The following is a 26,770-nucleotide window of genomic DNA, read 5'->3' as shown; positions in this document are numbered from 1 at the left end:
ATTCTAGTTGTAGAATAAATAAGTGGAATCTTAATGTGTGTACTCTTTTGTGATTTTGTGATGTTTGTAAGATTGATTCGTGTTGTTCTATGCGTTGGTAGCATTTTGCTTTTTTTGCTGAGTAATATTCTATTGTGTACAGAGGGCACTGAGCCCAATATTCTATTGTGTACAGAGGGCACTATATACTGGTTTTTATGCACCAGTTGACATACTGTTGGATTGTTTCCATTGTGGGCAGTTAGTTATGCTTACGGCATTATGGAAATTCTAATATTTGACAAGGCCATTTACATTCACTTCTCTATATAGTGATATATAGGAGTAATATCTAGGAGTGAGATTGAGAATCAGAGGTAGGCAGATGATTAGTACGTATAACCATAGAGTCTTCCAGGCAGATGGACTGTTATGGGATTCTCAGGAGCCTGCAGCACCGTCTTCCCATTTCCACTGAGAATTACAATTATGGTGTCTACTATCTTAAATTTATTTTGATACTTTTATTGGTGCCTTGTAATCATGCATTATAGCAAGGCTCAGTGTGATACAAATATAGAAGCCATAGCACTTGCTGTACTTTCATTCACTTCCCACCACATTTCCCACCCCTTCCTGTACAGGTGAGTGAGATTGGTAGTGATACCTTCCTATTTGTTTGGACACAGCCTTTTTCAAACTATTTCCTTCCTCAATCCTCCTTTCCTCTACCTCACCTCCCTCTCCCAATCCTCTCCCGCTATTCTACCGGTCTCTCCCCTCATTTATCAGAAGTCCCTTTTTTGTTTTCTATGTTCTCTCTAGCTTTCACATATGGAGAAAACATGCGGCCCTTGATTTTCTGCATCTGGCTGATCTCACTTAGCATGATATTCTCTAGTTCCATCCATTTTCCTGCAAATGACATCATTTTGTTCCTTATGACCAAGCAAAATTCCTGTGTGTGTGTGTGTGTGTGTGTGTGTGTGTGTGTGTATAAAATTTGCATTACTCATTTGTTTTAAAATACTTACATGGTATAGAATTGTTCGATTCAACTGCATTGTAAGGGCTCAAACTTGGGGACAACTTATTTTCTTCCCCTCCCCCAGTGCATAATTGATTGTGGTCACTCAGAGACTCTAGTACACCAAGACTCTGCAGAATTGGCACAAGCCATCCCCAAATCCACCTTCTACTCTGAAGCCAGCCCTTTGACGCTTGGACTGAATGACCCTCTGGTCTGGATCCTCCACTCTAGTCCTAGACTCTGCCTTCCTCTGCACTAGGCTAGTGGACGGCTGCACATAAATCCCAGAATGCCAGGGCTCATGGAGAAATTGATAATTTTTTACAAGATATTTTAAAGGAACTGCTTCCATGAGGGTTGTTCAGAGCAGAGGCCAGTTTCAGGAGTTACAGTGAACCTCCAGTGTATATTTAACATGATTTGATTGACTTGATAGCGTTTGCAATTAGACTGCATTTTCTCTCCTATTTCCAAAGACTTGAAATACCATTTTCCAATTTGTACCTAAAACTAAAGGCACAGAAACAGCACTCCTAGCAACCCCCACCCCTGCAATACATGCTCAGATCCAGCCTGGCTCCAAAGCCAGTTCTATATTCTAGCAAATTCTCCAGGGCTTTCAGGGAGAATTAGATTGCCTGGGTTCTGAAAACTCGATTAGCTCTAGGGGGCTAGGAGGGAGGCGGCATCCATCCCAGCCTCCTTCCCTTACCATTGCCCCCAGCATTCCTTAGTCTTCCTGAATTTTGCCTTCTCGGAGGTTCGCTCTGTTTGAGACTACCCAGAAGGAGGACTTTCCAGAACCAAACTCAGCCCTTTGTGGGCGAAGGTTCCGAATCTTCTTCCAGCGTCAGAGTCGCGCCTCCTTCAAAGTTAGCAAAAGTCTCTCTTGGAAACTCAAGCTCGCCTCCTCGCTGGTGTTGAAGCCCCAGTTCCGGAGCCGAGGTGAACGGACCCGGACCCGAGAAGGAGCGGGGTGGCAGAAGGGGAGAACGCCAGCCATGACACCTGTCGTGGGCTAGCTCTCTGCAGCCCCAACAGCTGGCAGTGGCCTCAGCAGCAGGGACCCGCCAGGAGCGGAAGGAATTAAAAGCCCGCCCATCACAGCAGACTCGGCCGCTCCCTCCTCCCCCTCCTCCTCCCCCTTCGCTGCCGCCCGCTGCCTCCTCCCGGTCCCCACCAGCTCAGCAGCGGGACGCTGTGCCAGGGGCGCTTTGAACTGTGCTCCTTGCGCTCTGAACAGGACCCGCGCCCAGGGGCTCCCCGGAGATGGCAGTGAAGTAAGAGAACCTCGGAGAGACGCCGCAAGCCCAGGCTGCGCCCGAGGGCCCGCCTTTCCTCCCAGAGGGGACATGGGGGACCCAGCATACCGAGAGAAGCCGAGGCTGCACTATGCGGTGAGTGTCCCGGCATGTGCAGAGGCGACAGGGGGCGCCACCTGGATGGCCTAGCAAGGAATAGTAAGGAGGTGATGGGATCTGTGGCTATCCAGAGGTCCAGTGTTGGGGGGATGGGGGTGCTGGGTGCCTCACCCAGAGTGCCACCTGCTCAGGAGATTAGCCGTGCTGCTTGCCATCCCTTATTGGGGAAGTCTCTACCCTGGAGTCGCTTTTTTTTTGCCCTGTGCTGTGTTCCCTGGTTTCTGGGACAGGAGCAGGAGAGTGTACACTGTTGCAGCCTTGCCAGCTAGGTCTAAAAAATGGGGCTCTCATGGCTGAGCTAGACTTTGATCACATACATTGAAAAAAACAGGTATATAGTAAGACAGGAGACCAGGCTGCCCAAGGATCCCAGTGTGTGACAGTGGAGTCCCTGTGCAAATGTTGCAGGACTGCACCCAGTTTGCTCCTTGGAAAGAGGGTGTGGATTTTCCTCTGAGTTTTGTGTGTGTTGGAGGGGACAGAATGTTGCTCAATTTCGTTGAATACAAGAGGTTGCCAGGGGATCTGATTTGTACCTTCCCTAATGGTGACCCCTCTTCTCCCTGTCCACTTATATGGTCCCCAGGTATTTATTTGGGACCTACTACGTGCCTGGTGCTGCTGGTACTGCAGAGTAGCAAGAGATCAAAAGCTCGTGGGGCTTTGAAGGAGTCAAGACTTCAAGGTTAATGACTAACCAAATCAGATTCTAGATTGAGTTTAGTTTTGTAGGGGAGGGGGGAAAGGAGAAAAAGACAACTAAGGAATGAGCACTACTTGTGAAGATTTGGAATGTCCTGCAAAGCAGGGGATGGGCATCAGGTTGAGCTTACTCCAGTCTTTGGACACTTATTTTCAACTTGTAAGATGTGTCATTTTGAGAAGCGACATTGTAGTTGTTCTGCCATCTGCTAATTTACTGCATTTCCCTTGACTTGATTTTCACTGTTGCGATGGAACATTCTGATTGCCAACTTGAAAACCTGGGGAGAAATATACAAGACAGAAAGTTGACAAGAACCATCAGTATTTATAATAAGGCAAAGACAGTTATCTTGTCTGGAATTCATGTCCTCCAAGGTCTATTCCCAACATAAAAATATTTTTTTCAAGAAAAGAGTGAATGTGGACAGAGAGAGATGGTAGGCTCAGAGGAACTGCCCCACATGGTTCCAGGTGCCACTCACAGGTCCCAGAGCAGTTGTATGACAAATCACACACCTCTTCCACATCACTTTCCTGCTCTGGAAAAATGAACTCCCAGAGTAGGGAATCTTTAAGGTTCCTCCCCAGGCAAAGATTCCAGGATCCTGTGACAGTTGTTTCTCACATTTGGCCAGAGTTGCTTGCCACAAAATGCTAAGTGAGACACTTGTAATTTACCAATGCTTGCTCATTTCTCTGGAGACACTAGCAGTGTAGAGATTTACCCTTTAATGTGGCATTAAGGGTAATCAGTTTTCACCAAAGGTTGCCTTGCACTGAAGAGTCTGTGCTCTTTCTGCCAGCTCGACAGCGACACTCTGCTTCCAGCTTTTGATCTATGTGCCAGTGCGCTTTGATTTGTGGTCCCCAATGTCTTTATGCTGTTCATGAGAGTGCAGGTAGGGGAGAAAATGAGAGGATTGGCTTCTTATTTTTTTTTAGCAAACTGTGTATTTGTTCGATGAATGATTATGTCCCCAATCATGCAACTACTCCCAACACAGCACGAAATTCTTAAGTTTTGTTATCTTAATTCAGTGATCTCATTCTCCTAAAATCATAAATTTCAAGTCAAGCTGATGATCATGTCCCTTCCTGGACTCTGAATAGTTGCCGGTGAAATATCCCAGATTGTCATGTACACATCTTTAAAAACCATAAAAAGGAAGATTCCAGACAGAATTTACTGGGATTTTAGATCAGAATATGACACCTGACTCTCTGACATTTCCTCTGTGTGCTTAAAATCCTACAGGATAGATTCTCAAAGTCCATGATGGAAGAGCCTGGGGTACATTTGTTGGGGGGGTATTGAATAAGATTAAGGGGTCAGTGGAAGCCCCCAGGGAGGTGCTAAAGTATTTCTTTCCCCTAGAAAAGGGGGCATTTAACTGATAAGTTTGGGAATCTATGTTTTTAGGATGATAAAGTGGTCTGAGTTCAGCAGTGTTGAATCAGTCCCAGGTGGAAGGAATGTTGTTTATTAAGTCTGACCTGTTGCTTTTCACATTAACGTTACCCTTGATGGCTTAAGAGCTATTCTAATGCAGCACTCTGTCTCTTTCCCTACTCTGTCTCTTTCCCTCATTTGGATTCTGATATTCCCAGAACTCATTTTTTGTCCTTAGTACCTCTTTTCTCCTCTGAAATATTAAAGAATGTATTTAATGTTCTTCCTTAAGTGTTTTTTTGTTTTGTCCAAAGTGAGGCTGCATATAAGAAATTCATGGCTCACATTGCATCCATTCAAACATGTGTGCTGGATACTTGATCAATTTTCCAAAGAGACAAATGATGAAAACGTGATGAGTTGCTGATGCCTCGCTCATCTTCTAGAATGAATGAGACGCTTCACAGAGAATAAAAAACACACCCTTAAGTAGATAAGGGAATCCTGCATTTATATAATCAGTCAAACTTCTTTCAAAGGACAGTGCAACTGTATTCTTATTTTGCCATCACGACAAACATGTGTATTAACTGTTAATATTCTCCTCCAAACCTTTTCTCCCACAGTTTTCCCACATTCATTTATGGCCACTCCATCCTTACAGCTGGGTGCTGTCATTGACACCGCTTAATCAGATTTATGTTTTCGAAAGCCTGTTCTGGTCACAATATGAAGGCAGGGTGAGAAGAAACCAGAGTACATTCTGGTCTTTGGACCTAAGAGGGGTATGGGATGACCAATATAAGATGGTGGCTGGACAAGATGTTGGGAGCAGTTGGCATATTTGAGAAATGATTTGAGCTACCCAGATGTAGTTTGGATGGGGAGTGTAGGGAATAGAGTATGACAGTAGAAAATGACTTCAATGGCTCAATGATTTTCTGGCAGTATTTGTAGAGAAACTGCAAGTCATTCTAATATTGTCCTCTTTATTATTGTCTTATACAAAGTACGAAGTATTTGGACAGTCTGAGACCATTATTTTTTACACTGGGGGTTGAACTCCCACACCTTTAAAAAAAAACAGGATCTCACTAGGTTGCGGAGACTAGTCATGAACCTGTGATCCTCGTGCCTCAGCCTCCCATGTATTTGAATTACAGGTATATGCCACTGTGCCTGGTGTCTGGGACCATTTCAGCCTCAAACCCAACTGCTGGGTTAGGCAGAGATTTCTATTTCCTGATGAAATTCAGCATCAGAGCAATAGAGTTCAAGGTGGCACAGGTGTAGTAGGTGACAGAACTGAGAGCTTTATTCAGGCACCTGATCCCACAGTGTTCTTCTGAGTCATTTCCATGGTTGAAACAGTTGCACCTAATTATTCCTCTCCCCATCCTTTCTGTCACAGCAACAAACTAACAACTGTATTCAGGGCCTTCAGTGTGTTAATGTGGCCATGCATATTATTAAATCATGTAAATAGCTCTATAATATGACTAGTATAGACAAAACCCCTCCAATTTAAATATGTACTAAGCTCAATGCTATAATATGATGCCTTTATCAAAGACATAAAGAAAGATAAAAAGAAGTTTGAGGAAGGAAACAGTCCAAATAATGCTGTGTTCATACAGGAAATTATTACTACGAAGCCCGCTAACATGTACAGGCGAGAAAGGGGGAGCAGTGTAAAATGTAGAAAGAAACACCCTAAGTACTGTGTGTGTGTGTGTTTATATCACTTTAAACTTTGCTATGATGGACAATTACAATGCACCCATAAAAATATTTTAAAAAGACATGAATGATCTGGACTAAGAGCTTGTTTCAGTAACTTCTGGAAGCCTCTTCTCTTCCGGGGTCTCCACCTGTCCTCACCCTCAGCTGGGGCAAGGGAAGGCAGATCATGTGTCCAGTACAGTCACTATCAAAAACCACTGGACTGAGATCATTTACTTCTATTTCACTGGCAGATGGAAAACTCAGTGGAGCTAGTACTGGGCAGTTCTTATCCCTGCTCTCACCCTAGTTCCTAGCAGAGGTCTGGGGACCAAGTAGGGGACTGATGAATATGTGTTAAATATCTGCATAAATCCAGTAGGTGTGACCCCATTTGAGGTGCCTCATGCTGCTCATTCTCCTCCCCTGTACTGGCTGACTTCTGAGCTTCCGTGTGTGTTGCTGACTTCACTTCCTATGTGGTATGGTCACCCCACCATCTGTGCTTTTGACCACAACCTTGTAATCAGATGCCGACTATACCCTGCTCCACTTATCTCCTCGCCAAGGAGTCTGTTGAAGGGTTCAGCTGCTCACCCTGACAGAGAGAGAGCCTCTTCCCACCTAGAATGAGTATGGTTTTAATATGAAAATTTCCACATTGACACTCCATGAACATTAAGTTTTCAGAGACTTTGAAGTCATTGTGTTCACTTAATGATTCAGCAATGGCGAATCCAGGAAATGCTCTGGCAGTTCCTAAGATGCCAAGAACTGGACAGTGCCACCCGGCTGTCCTGATAGGAATCAGTTCTCATCCATCAATGCTGCTGATGGAGACATCTAGAAATTCTGCTGAATGTGTGCTGGCTTAGGGCGTGGCCTACAATTCACTTTTATGAACATATATTGTATTATTCTGTTTGCTTATCATTTGAATCTCCATAAAGTCAAACGTTTTCCCACTTCTAAAGAGATAGGAGATTGGTGAAGCTCTTTAACGCTGATTGTGGATACCCTTTCTGTAACTTTTTCTCTTCCCAGCTTGCTTACTTTTCTGCTCTACTCACAGCCTTTCTTGGATGAGGGCTCTTTGATCTGGAAGCTCCATTAGCTTACGGAGCCACATCTACCATTCTTCAAACCATTCATTAAGTATCATCACTATTTGAAAAATAATCAGAGTCCTGTTGAGTACTGCATGGTAGAGATATCTGCCAATCTTGGAAAAGAGATATGACATTTTTCCCAGGTTTTTTTTTTTTTTTGTGTGTGTGTGTGTGTGTTACTAAGAATTGAACCCAGGGGGTATTTTGCTTCCAAGCTAAACCCCCAGCCTCACTTTATTTATTTATTTATTTATTTATTTATTTATTTATTTATTTATTTATTTTTTACTTCGATACAGGGTCTTACTGAGTGGCTGAGGGCCTCACTACATTGCTGAGGCTGGCCTTCATCCTCCTGTCTTCCTCTCCCAAGTCCTAGGATTACAGGCATGAGCCTCTGCGCCCAGCTGTCCTAGTCTTTTCTGATGATGAACTTTTCTTATTTACTTCCCCTGCTCTCCACATTGTGATAACCTTGGATTCGATATACTTGACTCCCAACTGGATTGTGAAGTTACTGTCAGGTCATACAAAGTCTCCACTGGGCTCCTGATTCTTTATCCCCCCAATATTCTTCTCAGACTCTCTCATCTCAGTAAATGGTCGGACACCTTTGTGTCAAGTGCATTCTGTTCAAAAGAAAATGAGCCGGGCGTGGTGGTACACACTTGAAATCCCAGCACTTGGGAGGCGGAGACAGGAGGATCACGCAGGTTTGAAGCCAGTCTTTGCTGGCTTAAGAGACCCTGTTTCCAAATAAAATATAAAATAGGTCTGGGAGTGTAGCCTGGAAGTAGAAGGCCCCTGGGTTACATCCCCAGTACCACCCCCACAAAAAAAAAAAAAAAGAAAGAAAACGAAAGGCTGGATATGGAGCTCCACAATAGAGTATTTGCCTACATGTGTGTGAGAACCTGGGTTCCATTCCTAGTGCTGAAATAAGAAAGGATGAAAGAAAGAAAGAAAGAAAGAAAGAAAGAAAGAAAGAAAGAAAGAGAGAAAGAAAGAGCAAATAAATATTTTAAAATGAAATTAAGTAGTGAAATGTCATGCTTCAAACTCTTTAGGTTGTTTCTAGTAGACTTAAAATAATATCTTTATCCACAACCTTTGCCTTCTAAGCCCTTCTACCTGGTCCTCTCTGCTGTCTACAGCTTTCCCCCACATTACCATTGCCTGGCCACATCTGTGTCTTTTCTGTTCCACAAAATCCACCATTTCATTCTTGCCCGAGGCCTTTGTACTTGCTGTCCCTTTGGCCCAGAATGTTCTTTGTGTGGCATGATTCTTTTATTTTTTTTGCACCATTCAAATTGCAGAGAAAAAAGTCACTTTCCCTGACTTCCTTGATTGAAGATTTTCTGACATGACTCAGTTTCCACTGATCAGATCACAAAAGTTGCTATCTTCGTTGTTTGCATCTCTATGTGGTATCATGCTAGACATTCACTGTTTGTCTCCCCTGACTGGTGTGTACTTTTATTCAGGGTAGAGACCAATATTCCTTTCCCCACCATATCCCCACTGTCTGTAGCAGCCTCTGGAACAGGGTGGCCACCTGAAAAATAGTTATGAGTAGATGATTCTGGATGACTGGGTGTTTTATTTATTTTTATTTTTTGGTGGTACTGGGGTTCCTGGAAGCCCTTCTACCTACAAGCTATACTCCCAGACCTATTTTATACTTTGTATTTGGAAACAGGGTCTCTTAAGCCAGAGCGGTTGGCTTCGAACCTGCGTGATCCTCCTGTCTCAGCCTCCCAAGTACTAGGATCACAGACATATGCCACCATGCCCAGTTGCCAGTATTTCTTAAAAAGGGAAACTTGGGCAATGTCTCAAGGCATTTTGAGTAGTTACAACTCGTGGGGTGGGACACTGGAATCTAGTAGGTAGAGAACCGATATGCCGCTGAACATTCCTATAATGCACAACGCTGTGTGCAATTGTCCAGCTCCAAATATGAATAGTGGCGAGGTGGAGAAGCCCTGACTAAATTGTAACTACACCGACATCAAAATCTTTAATGTTTTTGAGAACAGCTTTTTATGACATGCTTTAAAATACATTTTACACATATTTCTGCCTTTTAAGAGACAGAATTGACAAAATATGAACTAGCTTTGCTGGACGAGAGTCACAGTAGATTTTGTACTGTGCAGGGATCAATCTGGGAGGGGTACTATGGTGCTTCCAAAAACCTTCATACCTTGGGCTCACTGTTTCATTCTTCAGTGTAGATTTTCTTCTTAATCATGGGTTTAAAAATGTGTGCTGTCTTCTCTCTATCCTGTCAGACATTCACTGACTTCCTTATTATTAACATTTAAAAGTTTTTTCTAGTTTCCTACCTCTGTTCTGATTTAGCTCAAATACCAGTTTATCAAATCTATTAGGCCCAGGTCTAAAATTAGAAGTAGAATCTCCAAATGAGGACTTAAGGGATTCTCAGAAAGCTTTTGTGGGAGAGGAGAATGTTGAAATTGAGATTGTCTGAAAGCCAGAAGTGAGATGCCTGCTTCTGTCCTACAAGCTGAGGCTCTGATGTGGACAGATTTTCTCTGGGGACAACACAAGAGGAATTGAGTGAAACACAAAAGGAAGAAAGAGGGAGACAGTGACTTCCATCTCTCAATCTCATCAAGGTTCAGTGTCAAGTGCAGCAGGTGGTTGGTGGTCTATCTGTTCAGCTATTGAGTGGACTGTAGGAGACCTTTCGTAACGCTTCACCACATTGTTGAATACAAGTTAATGCAGCCTGTCTTAGATTGTGCTCTGTGAAATGATGGGGGAAAAGTAAACGAATTTAAAGATCCTAGTTACAGCCGGGCGTGGTGGCGCATGCTTTGATTCCCTGTACTTGGGAGGCTGAGACAGGAGGATGACACATGTTTGAAGCCAGCCTCAGCTACTTAGTGAGGCTCTCAGCAACTTAGTGAGATCCTGTTTCCAAATAAAATATAAAATAGGTCTGGAAGGATAGCCCAGAGGTAGAAAGCCTCTGGGACCCACCCCTAGTACCAAAAAAAAAAAAAATCCTAGTTACTTGACAAATTTTGAATTGCAATCACCAATATTTCTAAACAAGGGCATATCTCTTAATACATCTTGCCTAATTTTCTGGTTTTAAGCTTCTTTCCAAAAGGTCTGTTTTATTTATATTTATATATATGTTTTATACATACATATATTTAAAAATTTAAAGATAGATCTAATGAAATGAGTATTGCCACCAATCATTTTATAGAATTTGTTTCTCTGTCTTTGTGGTGATTATTCAGATATCTTGGTACCAAAAAGTTGGTATTGCTTTGTTCATTCAAATATGGTTATTGTTACCAACAGCTCTTTGACTTCTGATTTCCTTGAAAGTTGTCATGACTCCTTGAAATGAAAATCCATCAGGATTCTCTTTCCTTTTTGCTGACATATTCTCAGAACTTTCTAATTTAAAAAATATAGTAAAATTTGAGTATTGGGGGTATCAGTTTAGTTAGATGTCAGGAATACAAGTTTTCACAAATGTTTAGAGTTATAACTTTGGGGGCAAGTTTTTGTGGGAACAAGAACAGGTTAGATGAATACATTTTAAAATTATTTTTGAGTGACCTTTTCTATAGATGACTGAAATATCTGGTAAAAAAAAAAGTTGTCTAAGTCAGTCCAACTATAATAAAGAAGCTAAGATCACCAAGCATGTTGGCACACACATTTCTGTAATCCCAGTACTTGGAAGAAGAGGCAGAAGGAGAATCACATATTCAAGATCAGCCTCAGCAACTTAGAGAGGCCCTCAGCAACCTAGCAAGACCCAGTTTCCAAATAAAAAGTAAACAGATCTGGAAATTTAACTTGAAGTAGAATGCCCCTGGAATCAATCCCCAGCACCCCTCCACAAATACACACATAAAGTAGGAGCTAAGATTATCTTGCCAAATTTGGGGATACCTTAGCTCTGTATTTTCTGAGCAACCCTGTGCCAGGTGGGTGCTGTTCCATAAAGGCACAAATCCCTAGACATTGTTCTTGGTCCCTAGCATGGTGGTGCCACTTTAGCTAGACCCACAGAGTAAACCAAAGTGTAGTAAAGTAATGTTGAATTTGCTAGAAGAATTTGAAAGTGGTAACATGTAATCATATTTCTGTATGGTATGCATATGATTTTCACCAGTTCCTTTAATGTCATGATGTCATTTTGGTGGTCTGGCCCAAACGTAAACACACTCTTGTCTTTTATCTCAAAGAATAAGACATCCTCCTATCTTAGCTACTGCTTGATAGAGAAGGGCTTAGTGTCAATTAGGATCCAAACAGCAAGCAAACAAAACATTCAAAAGGAATTAACTGAGGGGGGAAAGTACTAGTGATGTGTTGGCAGATTTAAGGGGACCAGCAGTGGGTGTGAGATACCCAGTGATTAAAAACTTAGAGAAAATATTACCAGGGAGAGAGCCCTGGTGATAGAGTTTGATTCGTTCCAGTATTAGCTGGAAAGGATGGCAGGCAATGGCCTCAGAGGACTATTGCAGGGGCAATATTTGGAGAAGTAAAGATAGACTGGGACAATCTGTCCCCTGGCCTATTAGCTTCCTATTTGCCCCTCTCTTCCAGGTCCAAGCTTAGCCAATCCAAGGATTTCAGAGTAGCCTGGCATAACTAGAACAAGTCCACAAAAAGGTAGAATGCTTTGTTTCTTTTCTTGTCTTGTATTTTTTTATGCTGCTGGTTGAAGTGGGGGATATGCTTTACCTCCAAACTATACCCCCACCCTTTTTCATTTTTTATTTTGAAATAGGGTCTCAGTAAGTTGCTGAAGGTCCTTTTAAGTTTCAGGGACTGGCCTAGAATTTACAGTCTTCCTGCTTCAGCCTCCCAAATACTGGGATGGCAGGTGTGTGGACCTGTGCCACGTTGCTTTGTTTTACTTTATTGTGTGTGGGGAGGAGGGTGGTGGCAAATAGAAAATATCATCCCAAGCAAGTACCACCTTGTTTCGGGTTTACTTATATGATGAAAGACCCCAAATTTTAAAACATCTACAGGACTCCCAAGTTGTTTCAAATGTCTCTTCCCTTTCCTCATGGGTTATTTTAATTGCTACATTTTAAGTAGTCATGAAATATGCCAACTCTACCCATGTGTCATATACATAGTACAAACCTATTAAAGGACTTAATCTTCACTTAGTAGATAGTGATGTTTTTTACATATCTATTGTACTTAATTCAATATTGGGAAGTTCTATACTTAATTCAGAAGTGCTCTGGTCTAAATTTATTAATACAAATGCAAACTACAACAGATAATTTTCCCCTCTAAGCCCATGAGGATAGTATAATATAATTTGCTTTCCACTCAGTGAAAGAAGAAAAATCAGTTTAGCTTTTTTGGGTTGATGGGTAAAGGGTTTTAACCCTTAAAGTCACACACAGCAATACAAGTGAGTTAACCTGTGCTTGACTGAAAAGTGATGGTACTTATCTCTGTGGTTAAGAAACCGAAGCAGCCAAGAACTGCAGTTGAACAACCCTGTAACCTAGTTATTTTGGCAAAGAGAAAACTCCCATTTCAACCTTCACTGCATACAGTGCCTCTCATTTGTAGGTTAGTTCCTCCTTGAGAGCCCTGTATACTTTCATTTCCATCTTGCTCATAATCACTTCTTTGAAGACCATATTCATAACAAAACTGAAACAGCAGAGGCTGGAATCATGAACCACAAAGGACTATGTAGCTTGTGCTCGATGCTCAGTATGTGCTTGAGTACCAGTGGAATCGATCGATGATTTATAAGCCTCATAAATATTTAGTCTGAGCTGGACATGGTGGTACACATCCTTAATCATAGTACTTGCGAGGCTGAGAAGGGAGGATCACAGGTTTGTTGACTTAGACCCTTTTTCAAAATAAAAAAATAGACTAGGGGTGCAGCTCAGAGGTAAAGCACTTCTGGGTTCAATTTCCAGTAAAATGCACACACACACACACACACACACACACACACACACACACGCACACACAATCTGACTTAGAGTAATAATAATATAGCCAATATTTATCGAGTACTTCCATGAGTCCTGTTGCACATTCAACAGGCATCAATCCTTAAAAGAACACTCTGAGGTAGGTTTTCTTATCATCCCCAATGACAAGGGGAGGGAAATGGGACACCAATTTTATCTGTTTCAGGGCCATGCAGCTAGTAAGCGGCACTGAGGCTAGGCCTCAAGTCCTTGTTTACTGAGTTTGTCAGAGTCTCATGCAGTGGCTGGGGGTATAGTTCAGAAGTAAAACGCCCCTGGGTCCAATTCCCAGTATTAAAAAAAAAACAGAAAAAGAGAATAAGAGAGAATAAGGTGAATTGAGAATGAGATCAGAAGAGATTTGGATTTTGTCCTTGTCAGCACTATATATGCAACCATAAATAAAGAACATCCTGTTTTGTATTTTCAGCTGAGTGTTGTGGTAATTTCATGACTCCGACTCCTGTGTTTTCACTAGTAAAGTGCTTTTGATTGAAACATAGCAGAGTTGAGCCCTGCCTGAATGCTCTGCACTCCCTCTTAGCATGGTTGTTCAAATGGAACATCCATTTCAGGAATGACACCGCATGGTTGAACTGGCAGCCGCCTGGAAAAGGTACATGAGAGCTGGCACTCTGCCCTCATCATGATTTTCCAAAAGTATTTATGAACAAGGATAAACACAAGTACCACGTGGGTTTGCAGTGTCTCTGGGCAGCACTACAGTTATGTAAACCCTGGCATTCATGGCATACGTGCGTTCTTATTCATTCATTCAAAGGGAGTGGCAGTTCATAGACCTCTCTTGGGGAAAACTTTGACCCTTATCAAGATGAACTGGCTTTAAAAAAACGTAATAGATGTTTTTATTCAGGATGGCCACAGAGTGAAACCTTATCATTGGGACACAGTTATAAAGACTTCCTGCATTTATTTGGTTCCCACCATTAAAAAAGAGGTGTCTAAAATGCTGATGTTGTCTGATTCTGCAAACATAGGCACACTCTTACTGGCTATTTCAGTTATTGCACCATTGCACTATATGATTATGTTTTGATCTTTGTTAAAAAGGGAGACTATTTTGTTTTAGGATCTGAACATATTGAGTTCAGCCTATTGCTTTTAACCAGATAGGCAGATAATACCACCATGTAGGTATTAAGCATCACTGATTGCAAACATCTATAAAGAATCTTAGGCTCTTATAGGGAACCCCAAAAGACCCTGGATTTGGAGAACCATAGGGCCTTCCAAAAGATATGTGTATTAGGTGGTAGCAAGGGTGGGGGACTTTTAATATTTCACTGCTGAGTTTGCTGCCACATGCCTGTAATCCCAGTACTACTTAGGAGGCTGAGACAGGAGGCTCGATCACAGATATGATGCCACCCTCAGGAACTTAGCAAGACCCTGAAATAGGAGTGGGGATATAGCTTGGAGGTAAAATGTCTCTGGAGTTAATAACAGGCCCTCCCCTCAAATTAAGATATCACTAAAAATGAATGAAATATAAAATTTCTGGTGTTCACACTCATATATACATAGACATACTGAATGATACATTTGTTTTATAGCTGTGCTGTCTAAATATAGAATTGTGTTTGTATCCGTTAGCTATTGACATAATGATGTTTGGTAACAAACTACTCTGACATTCAGTAGCTTAAAACAACCATCAAGTATCCTCATGGATCTGTGGGTCAGTTGGGTTGGCTTTCTTGGCAGAGTCCAGTGTTCGACCCGATGATTCTGTTGGTTCTGCTCCATGTGTTTATTCTGGAGACAGGAATAGTAGGACATCAAGCTAGGAAAGTACAGTGATACAGAGGTTTAAGATGGCAAGTTAAATCCACCAGGGACTCTTAAAATAGGAATTTGGCATACTATTGTCTCCACCCACCTGCAATTGGCCAAAATGTGTCCCATGGGCAAACCTAATGGAAATGGGTAGGGAAATATACTTCTTCCATGAGTGGGCTGTAGGAAGGGGTGAAGTAATGGGGGAATTCACTCACTCTACCATACTCTTTCATCAACTTCTCCTTGGAACACTGATGTTTTTAATGAGGTGCAAATCCATCTAGCCCCAATTTTTTTCCTGATTTGGTCAGTGGGTTTTTTTGTAATGGATGTCAACATATCTTTCAGCATGTCCTAATTAAGCAACAAAAGTATGATTTGGAGGTTCTTTCACTGATACCAGTCCCCATAAATCTACAGTAATTGTATATAAATAGATACTAAAGGAATATTATAGAACTAGACTGCCACAGTGCTAGTTTCATATGTTTTAGCAGCCCTAGCTCCTCTAACTATAAAACAAATCATTCAGAATCACATCCCTAGAGAATTTTTTATTTTTATGTGGATCATATTTAAAAATGGCATATATTCAGACTGTGCTTGGTGCCCTCTCCTCCCCACTTCCCCTTCCAAACAATGAGTGTCCAGGTTGACCATGCTACATTCATACTTTTACACATATTTGGATGTAGCTCCTCCATTAATCGACCTCAAACTTCTCCTCTTCTATCCTTCCATTCTAGCTTTGCTGAGGTTTCCCCTCCATTATCTGGAGTCCCTCTGGTATTCCTAATAGTCCCTAGTTTGGGCATATTATAGAAAACACATGTCCCTTCTCTTTCTGTGCTTGGCTGATCTCACTTAACATAATGTTCTCCAGGTCATTCCATCTTCTTGTGAATGACAGAGACTTTTTAAAATTAATTTTGAATTAACAAATACATATTGTGTATATTTATACTGTTTTATATTTATGATGTTTTGAAATACAGATGCATTAGGAAATAGCTAAATCAAGCTAATTACAATGTACATCACCCCAGGTACCTTTTTGTGGTAAGAAAACTTAAAATCTACTCTCTTGTTTCCATATATCCAAAACATTGTTATTAACTATAGTCATCATGTTTTAAAATAGATTTGTTAAAATTGCTTCCTCTAACTAAAACTGTGTATTATTTGACCAACATCTCCCTGGAGATTTCCTTTTATTTGCTTCTATTTATTAGTGTCACTTATAAACTTTACAATCAAGCTCCTGTTTTAAAACCTAGAAGAAAAAACAGACGTGGTGGTGGTGTGTGCTTGTAATCCTATTACTTGGGAGGGTGAGATGGAGGATTGCAGGTTTGTGGCCAGCCCTGGCAACTTAGCTAGGCCTTCCCAATTTAGTGAGACCCTGTTTCAAAATAAAAAATAAAATAAAATAAGGCTGAGAGTGTAGCTCAGAGTTAGAATAGCCCTGGGTTCAATTCCCGGTCATATCACGTCACATCACTCACACAGACACACACACAGACAAACACACCTATAGTAAATTATGGATGGAGAGATGATTTACAACTGGGGGAATGTGAAACTTTTAGACCAAACATAGATGGCTGCTTTTATCAATTTGAACATGTAAGTTGATAAACTAAATATATATACGCAAAATATCCTGTCTTCGAAGTTTGAAACACTGATCTTGTCTTCCTCCATTCTATCACCTTAATTGGACAGGTACAAATCCTACAAATCCTGTTCCCCCCCCATTTGCTCTTTATATCATCCTACGTAGTATAATGTCTGTAATATTCCAATGACTCAGTCATCAAATCAGGGGCAGTAAACCATGCCCCATGGGCCACATCCAGAACACAGTCTGCTTTAGGTGCATCCTGTGAGCCAAGAATAAGTTTTACATTTTAGATGGTTAAAAAAACCAAAAGAAGGATATTTCATGCCATGTGAAAATTATATAAAGTGCAAACTGTGTGTCCATGAAGAAAGTTTTATTGAAACACAGCTACACGTGTTTCTTTATCTTTATGTGTTGTCTAATGGTTGCTTTCCTGCTCCAATAGCAGACCATACAGCTTACAAATCCAAAATCTGTATTCTCTTGCCCTTTATGGAAAAAGTTTGTCTATTCCTGGTCTAATACTATGTCTCAAATTACTATAGACCCTGTTAATAGATCTACTGTTACATAAGTGTGAGGGCTCTTATTTTGGTGAGGGGCATGTCTATACAGTGTGTAGAGCCAATCAGTCTTGGCCAATCTCTAAGTCACCAGAAAACTCTTGTTTTACATTAAAAAGAGTTAATTTTCCCCCATGGCTTATTTTGTAAACATTCTAGGCAGAATAACATTTTGGACATTGCTGTTTTTACTTGTTTAAAGTGGACAATAATTAAATTCTTTTTTTTTTTTTTTTTTGCTGTACTCAAGATTGAACCCAGGGGCATATTACCTCTGAGCTACATCTCTAACCCAGTTTTAGTCTTTATTTTGAAATAAATATATTTCAAATAAAAATACATCTGCTCAGATTTTTCAACTCTGTGTAGTTTGCTGAGAGCTTCGCCACTAGAGCTTGGGCCGTGAGAGAGCTCTTGGTCTTGCCAATGTGGCCCATGTTTTGCCAAGGACTGTGGCTGGGTCTTACACTTTGTCATGTTTCTTTTGGCTGACTCTTCCACATTCTTGTGACCCTTTGAATGGAGACATCTTAACAGCTTCAGTTGTATGACAGGACCTCCTGCTATCATTTCCTGCAGGTCTTGTCTTAGATCTTAGCAGCTTCCTGAGTAAATGCACCTTGGTGCCTTTTAAGAGGATCTTGCAGAGAAATCACAGTGGTGGCTCCCATCAGATTTAAAGTATAATGATCACTAGTCTTCTTCTCATTTAATTATGCTGGAGGAGGAGCTGGGAATTCTCTTTGATTCCAAAGCAAGAGGCTAGGTGGGGCATGGAACAGGGAACCAGGAAAATCAAATGATCCCAGGGAGGAAATTCCAGTTGAAAATAGAAACCAGGTCGGCACCCTTGTGATCACCACAACATACAAGACTTAAAAATCAGAACCTTTGGCTTGGGGAAGCTGCTAGTAAAAGTTCATAGACTGAGCTGGGCCTGATTGTACCTTCTTGTAATCCCAGTACTTGGGAGGCCGAGACAGGAGGATGGCAGGTTTGTAGTCAGCCTCAGCCAGTATCATTTTTTTTTTTGATACTGGGAATTGAACCTGTGGGATTCTATCTCCAAGCTATACCTCCAGCCCTAGTTTTATTCTTTATTTTGAAACAGGATCTCACAAAGTTGTTGGGGGCCTCACTAAGTAGCTGAGGCTGGCCAAGAACCAAGAACCTATCTTCCTGTCTCAGCCTCCCAAGTACTGGGATTACAAACCTGCACCACCATGCTGGGTTACCGGTACGATTTTTTTTAAAGGTCCAATGGATCAGCTTGAGGAGTTGTGCTTTGTGACAGTAATTGGGCTGTGCAAATCAAAACTGAAACACAATTTATCTACTATCACAGTTGTGCTGTACTAGAGAACAATGTGGAAATGACTCAGTTCTTGTGTTTGTCAGACTGACCAATGACGAATTCTTTAGCAGAAAAAGACAATCAGAAAGGGTAGGTATTTTCTTGAGGATTATTTCATATATTGGAATTGCTTCCATCATATGTACATCATATATACATATACACTCTCTCTCTCTCTCTCTCTCTCTCTCTCTATATATATATATATATATATATATATATATATTTGTATGGTGAAGATAATATGTATTATATACCACAAGTGTATGTATGGTGGAGACAATTCCAATATGATATGGCAAGAATTGTTTTCCATTGATTGTTAAGAAAAAAGGTTATTTTGGAGAAGCTGCTTTATACTTTATTATTTCAATGAAATAATCTCAGTGAGTATTCCTTAAAATGATAACTGTATGATTAACTAGGAAATGCCCATAATATTATCAGGTTGCTAGAAAAACTGGTGGCTTTTTGACTAGTCTGACAAAATTCTTTTGAAGGCTGAGATTAATTAATGGAAAAGCTACACTTGAATATGTATATACATGGAATTGTAGCACTGTTAACCTGGACACTCAGTATTAAGAGGGAGGGAAAAGGGGAAGTAGAGGGGACCAAGTACTGTGTGAATATATGCCATTGTCAACATGATATGATGTGAGACTATAGTGCACCAATACAAAAAAAATTTTAAAAATAAAAGTGTTCAATGTCTAGAACTTTTTTCTGTAGTCCTCAAAAAGCTGTGAAAGAGAATTTCATTTTTGACAAGTTTCCTGTGTTTGATTTAGCCTGGAATCCAAATTTGAGGGAGATTTACCTTACCTAGGAATTTGGTTTGCACATAAAATAAAGAATATGTGCTATAAACTATTTGGGGGTTTGTGTGTGACATTGAGAATAGGGTAGAAGTGACACTTTTGACTTTAGGAGAAAAATATGGCATGATGATAAATACCGCATATTGATTGGTTGCCATGAGTTTTAAAACCATACATTATACTGCAGAGGCAAGTTATCTATAGAACTGTTTTTCAGAGGTTTCTTGAAAATCTTATTTAAAAATGTTAAACTCTGTGAATACTAAAATCCTGGTCTAGACGTAGGATTTTTTTAAAGAAGAGAAATTTTGATATAGATATTGTATCTCTATAAAATAGATATTGTATCTCTATAAAAATATAATACCTTCTACAATCCTTCCACAAATGAAGACAGAAATTAGATGAATGTTTGCCTGGGGCTGGGGTTGGGAAACAGCCAAAAGGGTTAATGGGTACCAGAGATGTTATTGTGGTTGTGGAAATATTCTAAAACTGTTGTTCTAAACTGTGTTGATGGTTGCACAACCTGGTCAATTTACAAGTCAATTTTCTAGTATTAAAATTACATGTTAATGGAGTTGTTTGGAGTGTGCATTAACAAGAGAATCAGAAGTACTTACTTGCAGATGAAGGATTAAAATAAATCTTCTACAGTCAAAATATGCAACATTAATAACATATCATTTTCCTTTCTAGACCACCCTCCTATAAAATTTTAAAAAATGTAATAAATGAGGAAAACCACCATTTATTTGCTATTAACTTACTATTCAGGATTCATTGTGCTCTAACCAAATATTCATCTTTAATTAAGTCAGATATACCACATGGGCTAGATATTGGATTTCTAAAAAGTCCAACTTTCTAAAATCAAATGCAAAAAACCAGCATCTGAGCAACTGTCTGGATTGTCTACAGAATTTGATGAAAAACGTTGTAAAACTAGAGTTATGGCTACACAATTTAGTAAATTCACTAAAAACCATGGAGTTATACACTTAAAATGGGTCCATTTTAGAATACATAAATTATACTGCAACAAAGTTAATATCTTATAAATATATGTATTTATATATACTTTGTATTTTATCTGATGCATGTACATGTTTCTCTATATGTATATATGATGCCTACTGGTGATTCAGGCCCATGCCTGCATTCCACATAATGAAGTAAGGAAGTCACAGCAATAAGTACATAATCTTGTCTTTGTCATCTTATGTGGGTCATTTTGGCTTTCACTATGTGACATTGAGTCTGTTTGGGGCTGTTGAAATCATCCTTTCATTTAAAATTGTTCTACTGAGAGTATCTTTTCACCCCTTTTTACCCTTTGTTTTCTTTTGCTGCTAGCACAGTGCTAGCACCCATTCTAACTTGAATGTTTTCTTCTTCCATTTTAAAATTTCTAACTTTCATTTATCATTCCCTTGTCCCTGGACATGGTGATTCAAATCTGTGGTTCCATTCATGTGGATTTTTAGTTTTGCAGTAATTAGCAAGATTGATTTGTGATAACTAGAAATGTGTTCATTAATTTAAGGGACACACATGCTCAAGGGCCTACCACCGACACACACAGCTATTTCTTTAATGGCCCTATTAAGATAGAATTCACATGTAATACTATTTATTTTTTTATTGATTGAATTTTTTGCAAGGAATTGAACCCTGGGACATTCTACATTCTACCTATGAGCTATACCTTAGACAATGTATTATTTTGTGGTACTGGGATTTGAACCCACAGTGCCTAGCTTCAATTTACCCATTTAAAATCAGTTTTAATATATTCACATGGTTGTAAAATCATCTCCACTAGCTAATGGTAGAATATTTTGCCCTCAAAAAAGAGAAAAAAAAAAACCCTACACCATCAGCAGTCACTTTTGATTTATCTTCACTACTAACACCACTCCTAGTCCCTGAAACCCACTAATTTGCTTTTTGTCTCGGTATCTGGAAATTTCATATAATTGAACTCATACAACATGTGGTCCTTTGCTAATGTCTCACTTAGCATGTTTTCACAGTTTATCTATGTTGTTAAACAGGACTTCATTTTTTTCTGTGTGTGTGTGTGGTACTAGGGGTTTAACCCAGGGGCATTCTACCTCCAAGCTACACCTCCCACCATTTTTAATTTCAATTTTAAAGGATCTTGTGAAGTTGCTGAGGTTCTAAGTTGCTGATGCTGGCCTTGAACCTGTGATACCACTGTCTCAGCCTTCATTCCTTTAAAGGGCCACATTTTCCATTGCATGTATATGGCCAATTCACCATTCATCAGGTAATGGTCATATTGTTTCCTCTTTTTCTATGCTGAATAATGTTGCCATGCACATTCATATAAGTTTTGTGTAGCCTGTATTCTTTCATTTCTCACAGATGGATTCCTAGGAGTGAACTTCCTGGGTCATTATACTCACTCTATTTTTACCCCTTTGAGGCATCGCCAGTCTGTTTTCCATAGTGACTACATCATTTTGCATTTTCACAGCAGTGCATGAGGTTCTGGTTTCTGTACATCTTCAGCAACACTAGTGAATTATTTGTCTTGTTTGATCATAGCCATTCTAGTTGGTGTGAAGTGTTATCTTATTTTAAGTAGAGATTTTAATTGTTGACCAAAGGCCTATCAGAAGGAAACCATTTGCTTTACAACACTATTTTTCTGAAATTATCTCTTTAAAATGGTACAATCATCGGTATATTTAAAACAGAATCCCTTTCTTTAAAAATAAGTCAAAGCAAGCCAGGCATGGTAGAACATATCTGTAATTCCACTACTTGGAAGGCTGAGACAGGAGGATCAAAGAGTCAAAGCCAGCCTCAGCAATTTAGTGAGACCCTGTTTCAAAATATAAAAAGTTTAAAATAGGCCGGGCATGGTGGCACACACTTGTACACACTTGTAATCCCCGCGCTTGGGAGGCAAAGACAGGAGGATCGCGCAGGTTCAAAGCCAGCCTTGCTGATGTAAGAGACCCTGTTTCCAAATAAAAATATAAAAAATAGGTGTCTGGGAGTGTAGCCCAGAGGTAGAAGGGTTTCCAGGAACCCCAGTACCACCAAAATAAATAAATAAATAAATAGATAGATAAATAAATAAATACAAAATTAAAATAGTTTTCATGGTATAGCTCAGAGGTAGAATGCCCCTGGATTCAATCTCCAGTAGGACACACACACACACACACACACACACACACACACACACAACCTTAGTAATTGAGCTAGGTATGGTGGCACACACCTGTAATTTCAGCGCTTGGGAGGCTGAGACATGAGGATCACTGTATTGATACCAGCCTCAGTAACTTAGCAAGACCCTGTTTGAAACTAAAAAATAAAATAGAGCTGGGGGTATAGCTCAGAGGTATAATGCTCTTGGGTTCAATCCCTAGTGCCCTTGGGTTCAATCCCTAATGCCATACACACACATACACATACATCAAAAATAGGTAACAGCAGTCTATACATATTTGAGTAGTATCCATTTCACAAAAATAAGTGTGTGCTTTCCTTCTTCCTCTTCTGTGTGCCTGGGGGCTCTACCTCTTGAGTGTGGATTTCCTGCCCTACCTTTAAGTTCACTTTTGGGGGACAGTGACAAGTACCTCCATCTCAACATTTCTCCTGACCTGGCTGCAATACTCAGAGAAGTCAGAGGGTGTGTGGCCACAGGCCCCTGGTGGTGCTTCTGTATGAGCACTTGACATTGATGACCACTGGATCATGGGATACATTTCTGAGGAAAAAAAACCCATGCCCTTCCCTTAGGCCATGGAACCAGAGTGGCCTTGGTGTGGCCATTGTTATATGTTCTTCTTGGAGATGTGATAACTTGGCTCAGACCTGCAAACTGAAGGGACATTAAGTGGGTAAAGACAGCAAAAATACACTCTAGACAAAAGGAATCTTTTGTGTAAATATTCCAAACGAACAAGAGCATAGTATGCTGGAGCAGCTGAGTTAAGAATGGAGCAACTAGGGAGAGGCTAAATGAGTGATGTGTGCATGTATGCCTCTACCATCTTGTACCCCATTAAGGTGTATGACTATAATGCACTAATTATTATTATTATTATTATTATTATTATTATTATTATTATTATAGGATGGAACAGAGTTAGTGTGGGACAGAGTGGCCTAAGGGGACTTTAGAGATGGGCATGACGATGGTCACGAAGAGTGGCAGGGTCTTGTAGACCACAGAGTAATGAGATTGGATTGTAACCTAGGAGCAAGGTGAAGCTATTGAAATATTTAATCAGTGTGAAGGTTGGGGTGGGGAGAGAGAGAAACAGAGAGAGAGACAGAAACAGAGACAGAGAGAGACTGATAGAGATATAAGAATATTAATGTCCTCATCTACAAAAATACTTGATGAAATTGTAGACACTAAGGATAGGAAGTTCCTTTACTGCCAGGAGACCCATAGCATCTAAAGTCTTGAATATCTTGTCTACCATGACTTGAAGAATTCATGGTTGATTACTTGGGATCTCATTACCTTTAAATCTGCTTTTCTCTTTTTCTGTCTCCTGCTTCAGTACCTGCTGAAGAGTGGTCTTTCCTTTCCTTTTCTTTCTCCCTTCTTTTTATCCTTCCTTTCTTCCTTTCTTCCTTGTTTCCTTTCTCCCTTCCTCCTTCTTCCCTTCTCTTCATTTGCTTCCTTCCTTCTTTCTTGTACTGGGCATTTAACCTAGGGGAGTTCTACCTTTAAGCTACACCCCTAGCTCTATTTTATTTTGAAACAGCATTTCACTAAGTTTCCCAGTCTGGTTTCAAACCTAGGATTCGCCTGTCTCAGCCTTCCAAGTACTGGGATTATAGGCATGTGCGATCACACCTGGTCTAAAGAGCATTTTCTTTTCTATATGCTAACTAGCAACAGAGAGGATCCTATCAGTTCAATTTGGGCACCAGCCTCTCATCTTTTCCCTCGTAGATGCCCACTGGTTGGGAGACTGTTGGATCACTCACCAGCCATTCCTGAATCTAGCAGCTATGGCTGAGGGTGGTTCTGTTGTTTCTGGATAGAGTTTATATTAATGAGCCCTCAGAAGCTGTTAACCAAATCAGGAGGAACTATAAGTATGGTAAGGACTGTGATGCCCTTCTCTGTTACGAACCAATATACTATTGCCAAGAACAATAATAATTTTTAAAAATTCCTTACAGACCTATGGCAAGGATAACATATACTGTAGCTGAAGTTTAGACAATGCTTACCACACTGTTTATAACAATGTTTGTCACATAGTGCACATTAAGAACCTAGTTGTCATTGTTGATGTCAACCATTCCATTCCACTCCTTCAACCCCACCCTCACACACACCATACTCTGCTTGGGATCCCATTACCTAGCAGGCTGAGGTCTTTTTTTTTTTTTTTTTTTTTTTGGTGGTACTGGGGATGGAACCCTTCTACCTCTGGGCTATACTCCGAGACCTATTTTTTTATATTTTTATTTGGAAACATGGTCTCTTAAGCAAGCAAGGCTTGCTTCGAACCTGCGCGATCCTCCTGTCTCTGCCTCCCAAGCGTGGGGATTACAAGCGTGCGCTACCACGCCCGGCAGGCTGAGGTCTTAATCTTTGACCAAGAAGCTGGTGATAACACCTTTGAACAAAGGACAGATGACTTACAGTTCTATTTTCATAGCTTTTTTTAAAGTTATGCTGTTGAAGTAATTTGTTTTTATTAGTTATTAATCTTACTGCTTCCTTCATTGTTTTGTTGAGTAGTGTTTCATCATGTTTTGGTTAAGTGATTTATAGTTAGCTCAGAAATTCTAGTCTCAAGATTAAAACTACTCAAAAGTTCCTTAGAGCATTATGCTAGCAGAAAGGATAGTATCTCTTTGTCTAATTTCGTCACTATTGTATTGAATCCTATCACATGCCTCTTCCCCATTTCCATCCAAATGGCCAGCAAGCCCACAAAACATATGTGCAACTGGCCAATAAGCACATGAAAACATGTGTAAAGTCGTTATCCACTGGGGAAATGTAAATGAAAATCATATGGAAATACAAGTTTATACCCACTTAGGATAGCAATGATCAAATGATACTAATGAGCACTGATGAGGATATGGAGAAATGAGAATTCTCATAAACTGCTGGTAGGAACGTATAATGGTGCAGGCAGCTTGGAAAACAGTCTGTCAGTTCCTCAAAAAGTTCAACAGAGTTAGCATATGAGCCAGAAGTTCTACTCCTAGATACATACCCAGTGTGTGCACCAATGTACATGAATCACTTTTAATAGCAATGAAGTGGAAACAACCTGAGTATTCCTCAAGTGCTGAGTGTATATATATGTGTGTGGTATATCCCCTCAAAGGGATATTATTCATCAATACAAGTAGTGAAGTATTGACATGGGCTACAATGCAAATAAGTTTTGAAAATATTTTACTAAGTCATAGAAGCCCAATGCAAAATACCACATGTTGTATGATTCCATTTATATAGAATGTACAAAATAGGCAATTCCATTGAGACCCATAGTAGATTGATAGTTCTCTAGGACTGGAAGTGGTATGCAAGAAAAATAGGTAGTATAGGACCGTAGTACTAATGAGTATAGGCTTTCTTTTCAAGGTGATACAAAAAAATTCTAAAATTGGTTGTTGCAATAGTTGCAGAACCTGGTGAATATATAGACAGTCTTTGAATTGAACACCTTGAATTGATGAATTGTATATTATATAATTATAAGTCAAACAAGTGGTTATAAAAATAAGCAAGAACATCAACCAATGTTGGATTTAAACAGTCTATTCACTGGAAGGTAATATTCTGCCTAGGCACATTTAATTCTGAAACAAAAGTCTTCCAGTTATATGTTTATATGTTGCTTTGCCATATATGTACCTAAGAAACATCTTGGTTTACTTACAATATGTATGTGACAGTTTATTTTCTGTCGTGGGAAACCGAAACAGAATGAGAAATGACTGTTTATGTGAATATAGTCTGGCCTTTGCTAGAGCCTGGGATATATTTGAATATCCCAAACCCACATATCCCACACATTAATCAGGGCCAGCATGCTGAGAGCAACCACAGGAAACTAGGAAACTAGGATGCGTTTTATACAGACATTCGTAGGCAAATGTACCATAATCTATTTAACTGGCTAGTAGTCTTGGTGGCCATGGTGGTGATTGGGAGAGAGAGAGAGAGAGAGAGAGAGAGAGAGAGAGAGAGA

General features: G+C 40.1%; 1 protein-coding gene across 2 annotated transcripts in view; it reads left to right on the top strand.

The window, feature by feature from the left end:
* Positions 1 to 26,770, top strand: part of ARHGAP6 (Rho GTPase activating protein 6) — a gene marked incomplete at both ends in the record, with an annotated part of 524,441 nt that overhangs the window by 234,821 nt on the left and 262,850 nt on the right. Inside the window, one exon of one of the 2 annotated variants that reach the window (XM_080719549.1) lies at positions 2,362 to 2,406. The exons of the other annotated variant lie outside the window; for it this stretch is intronic. Coding sequence (XP_080575675.1) covers positions 2,362 to 2,406 — 45 coding nt within the window. Of the gene's footprint in view, positions 1 to 2,361; positions 2,407 to 26,770 lie in introns of those variants that run through there. 2 annotated transcript variants of the gene reach the window in all.

This window comes from Muscardinus avellanarius, assembly GCF_963383645.1.
Source record: "Muscardinus avellanarius genome assembly, chromosome: X".
NCBI classification, from domain to species: Eukaryota; Metazoa; Chordata; class Mammalia; order Rodentia; family Gliridae; genus Muscardinus; species Muscardinus avellanarius.
The sequence above is the reverse complement of the archived record's forward strand: the minus strand, read 5'-3'. Positions and strand labels throughout refer to the sequence as shown.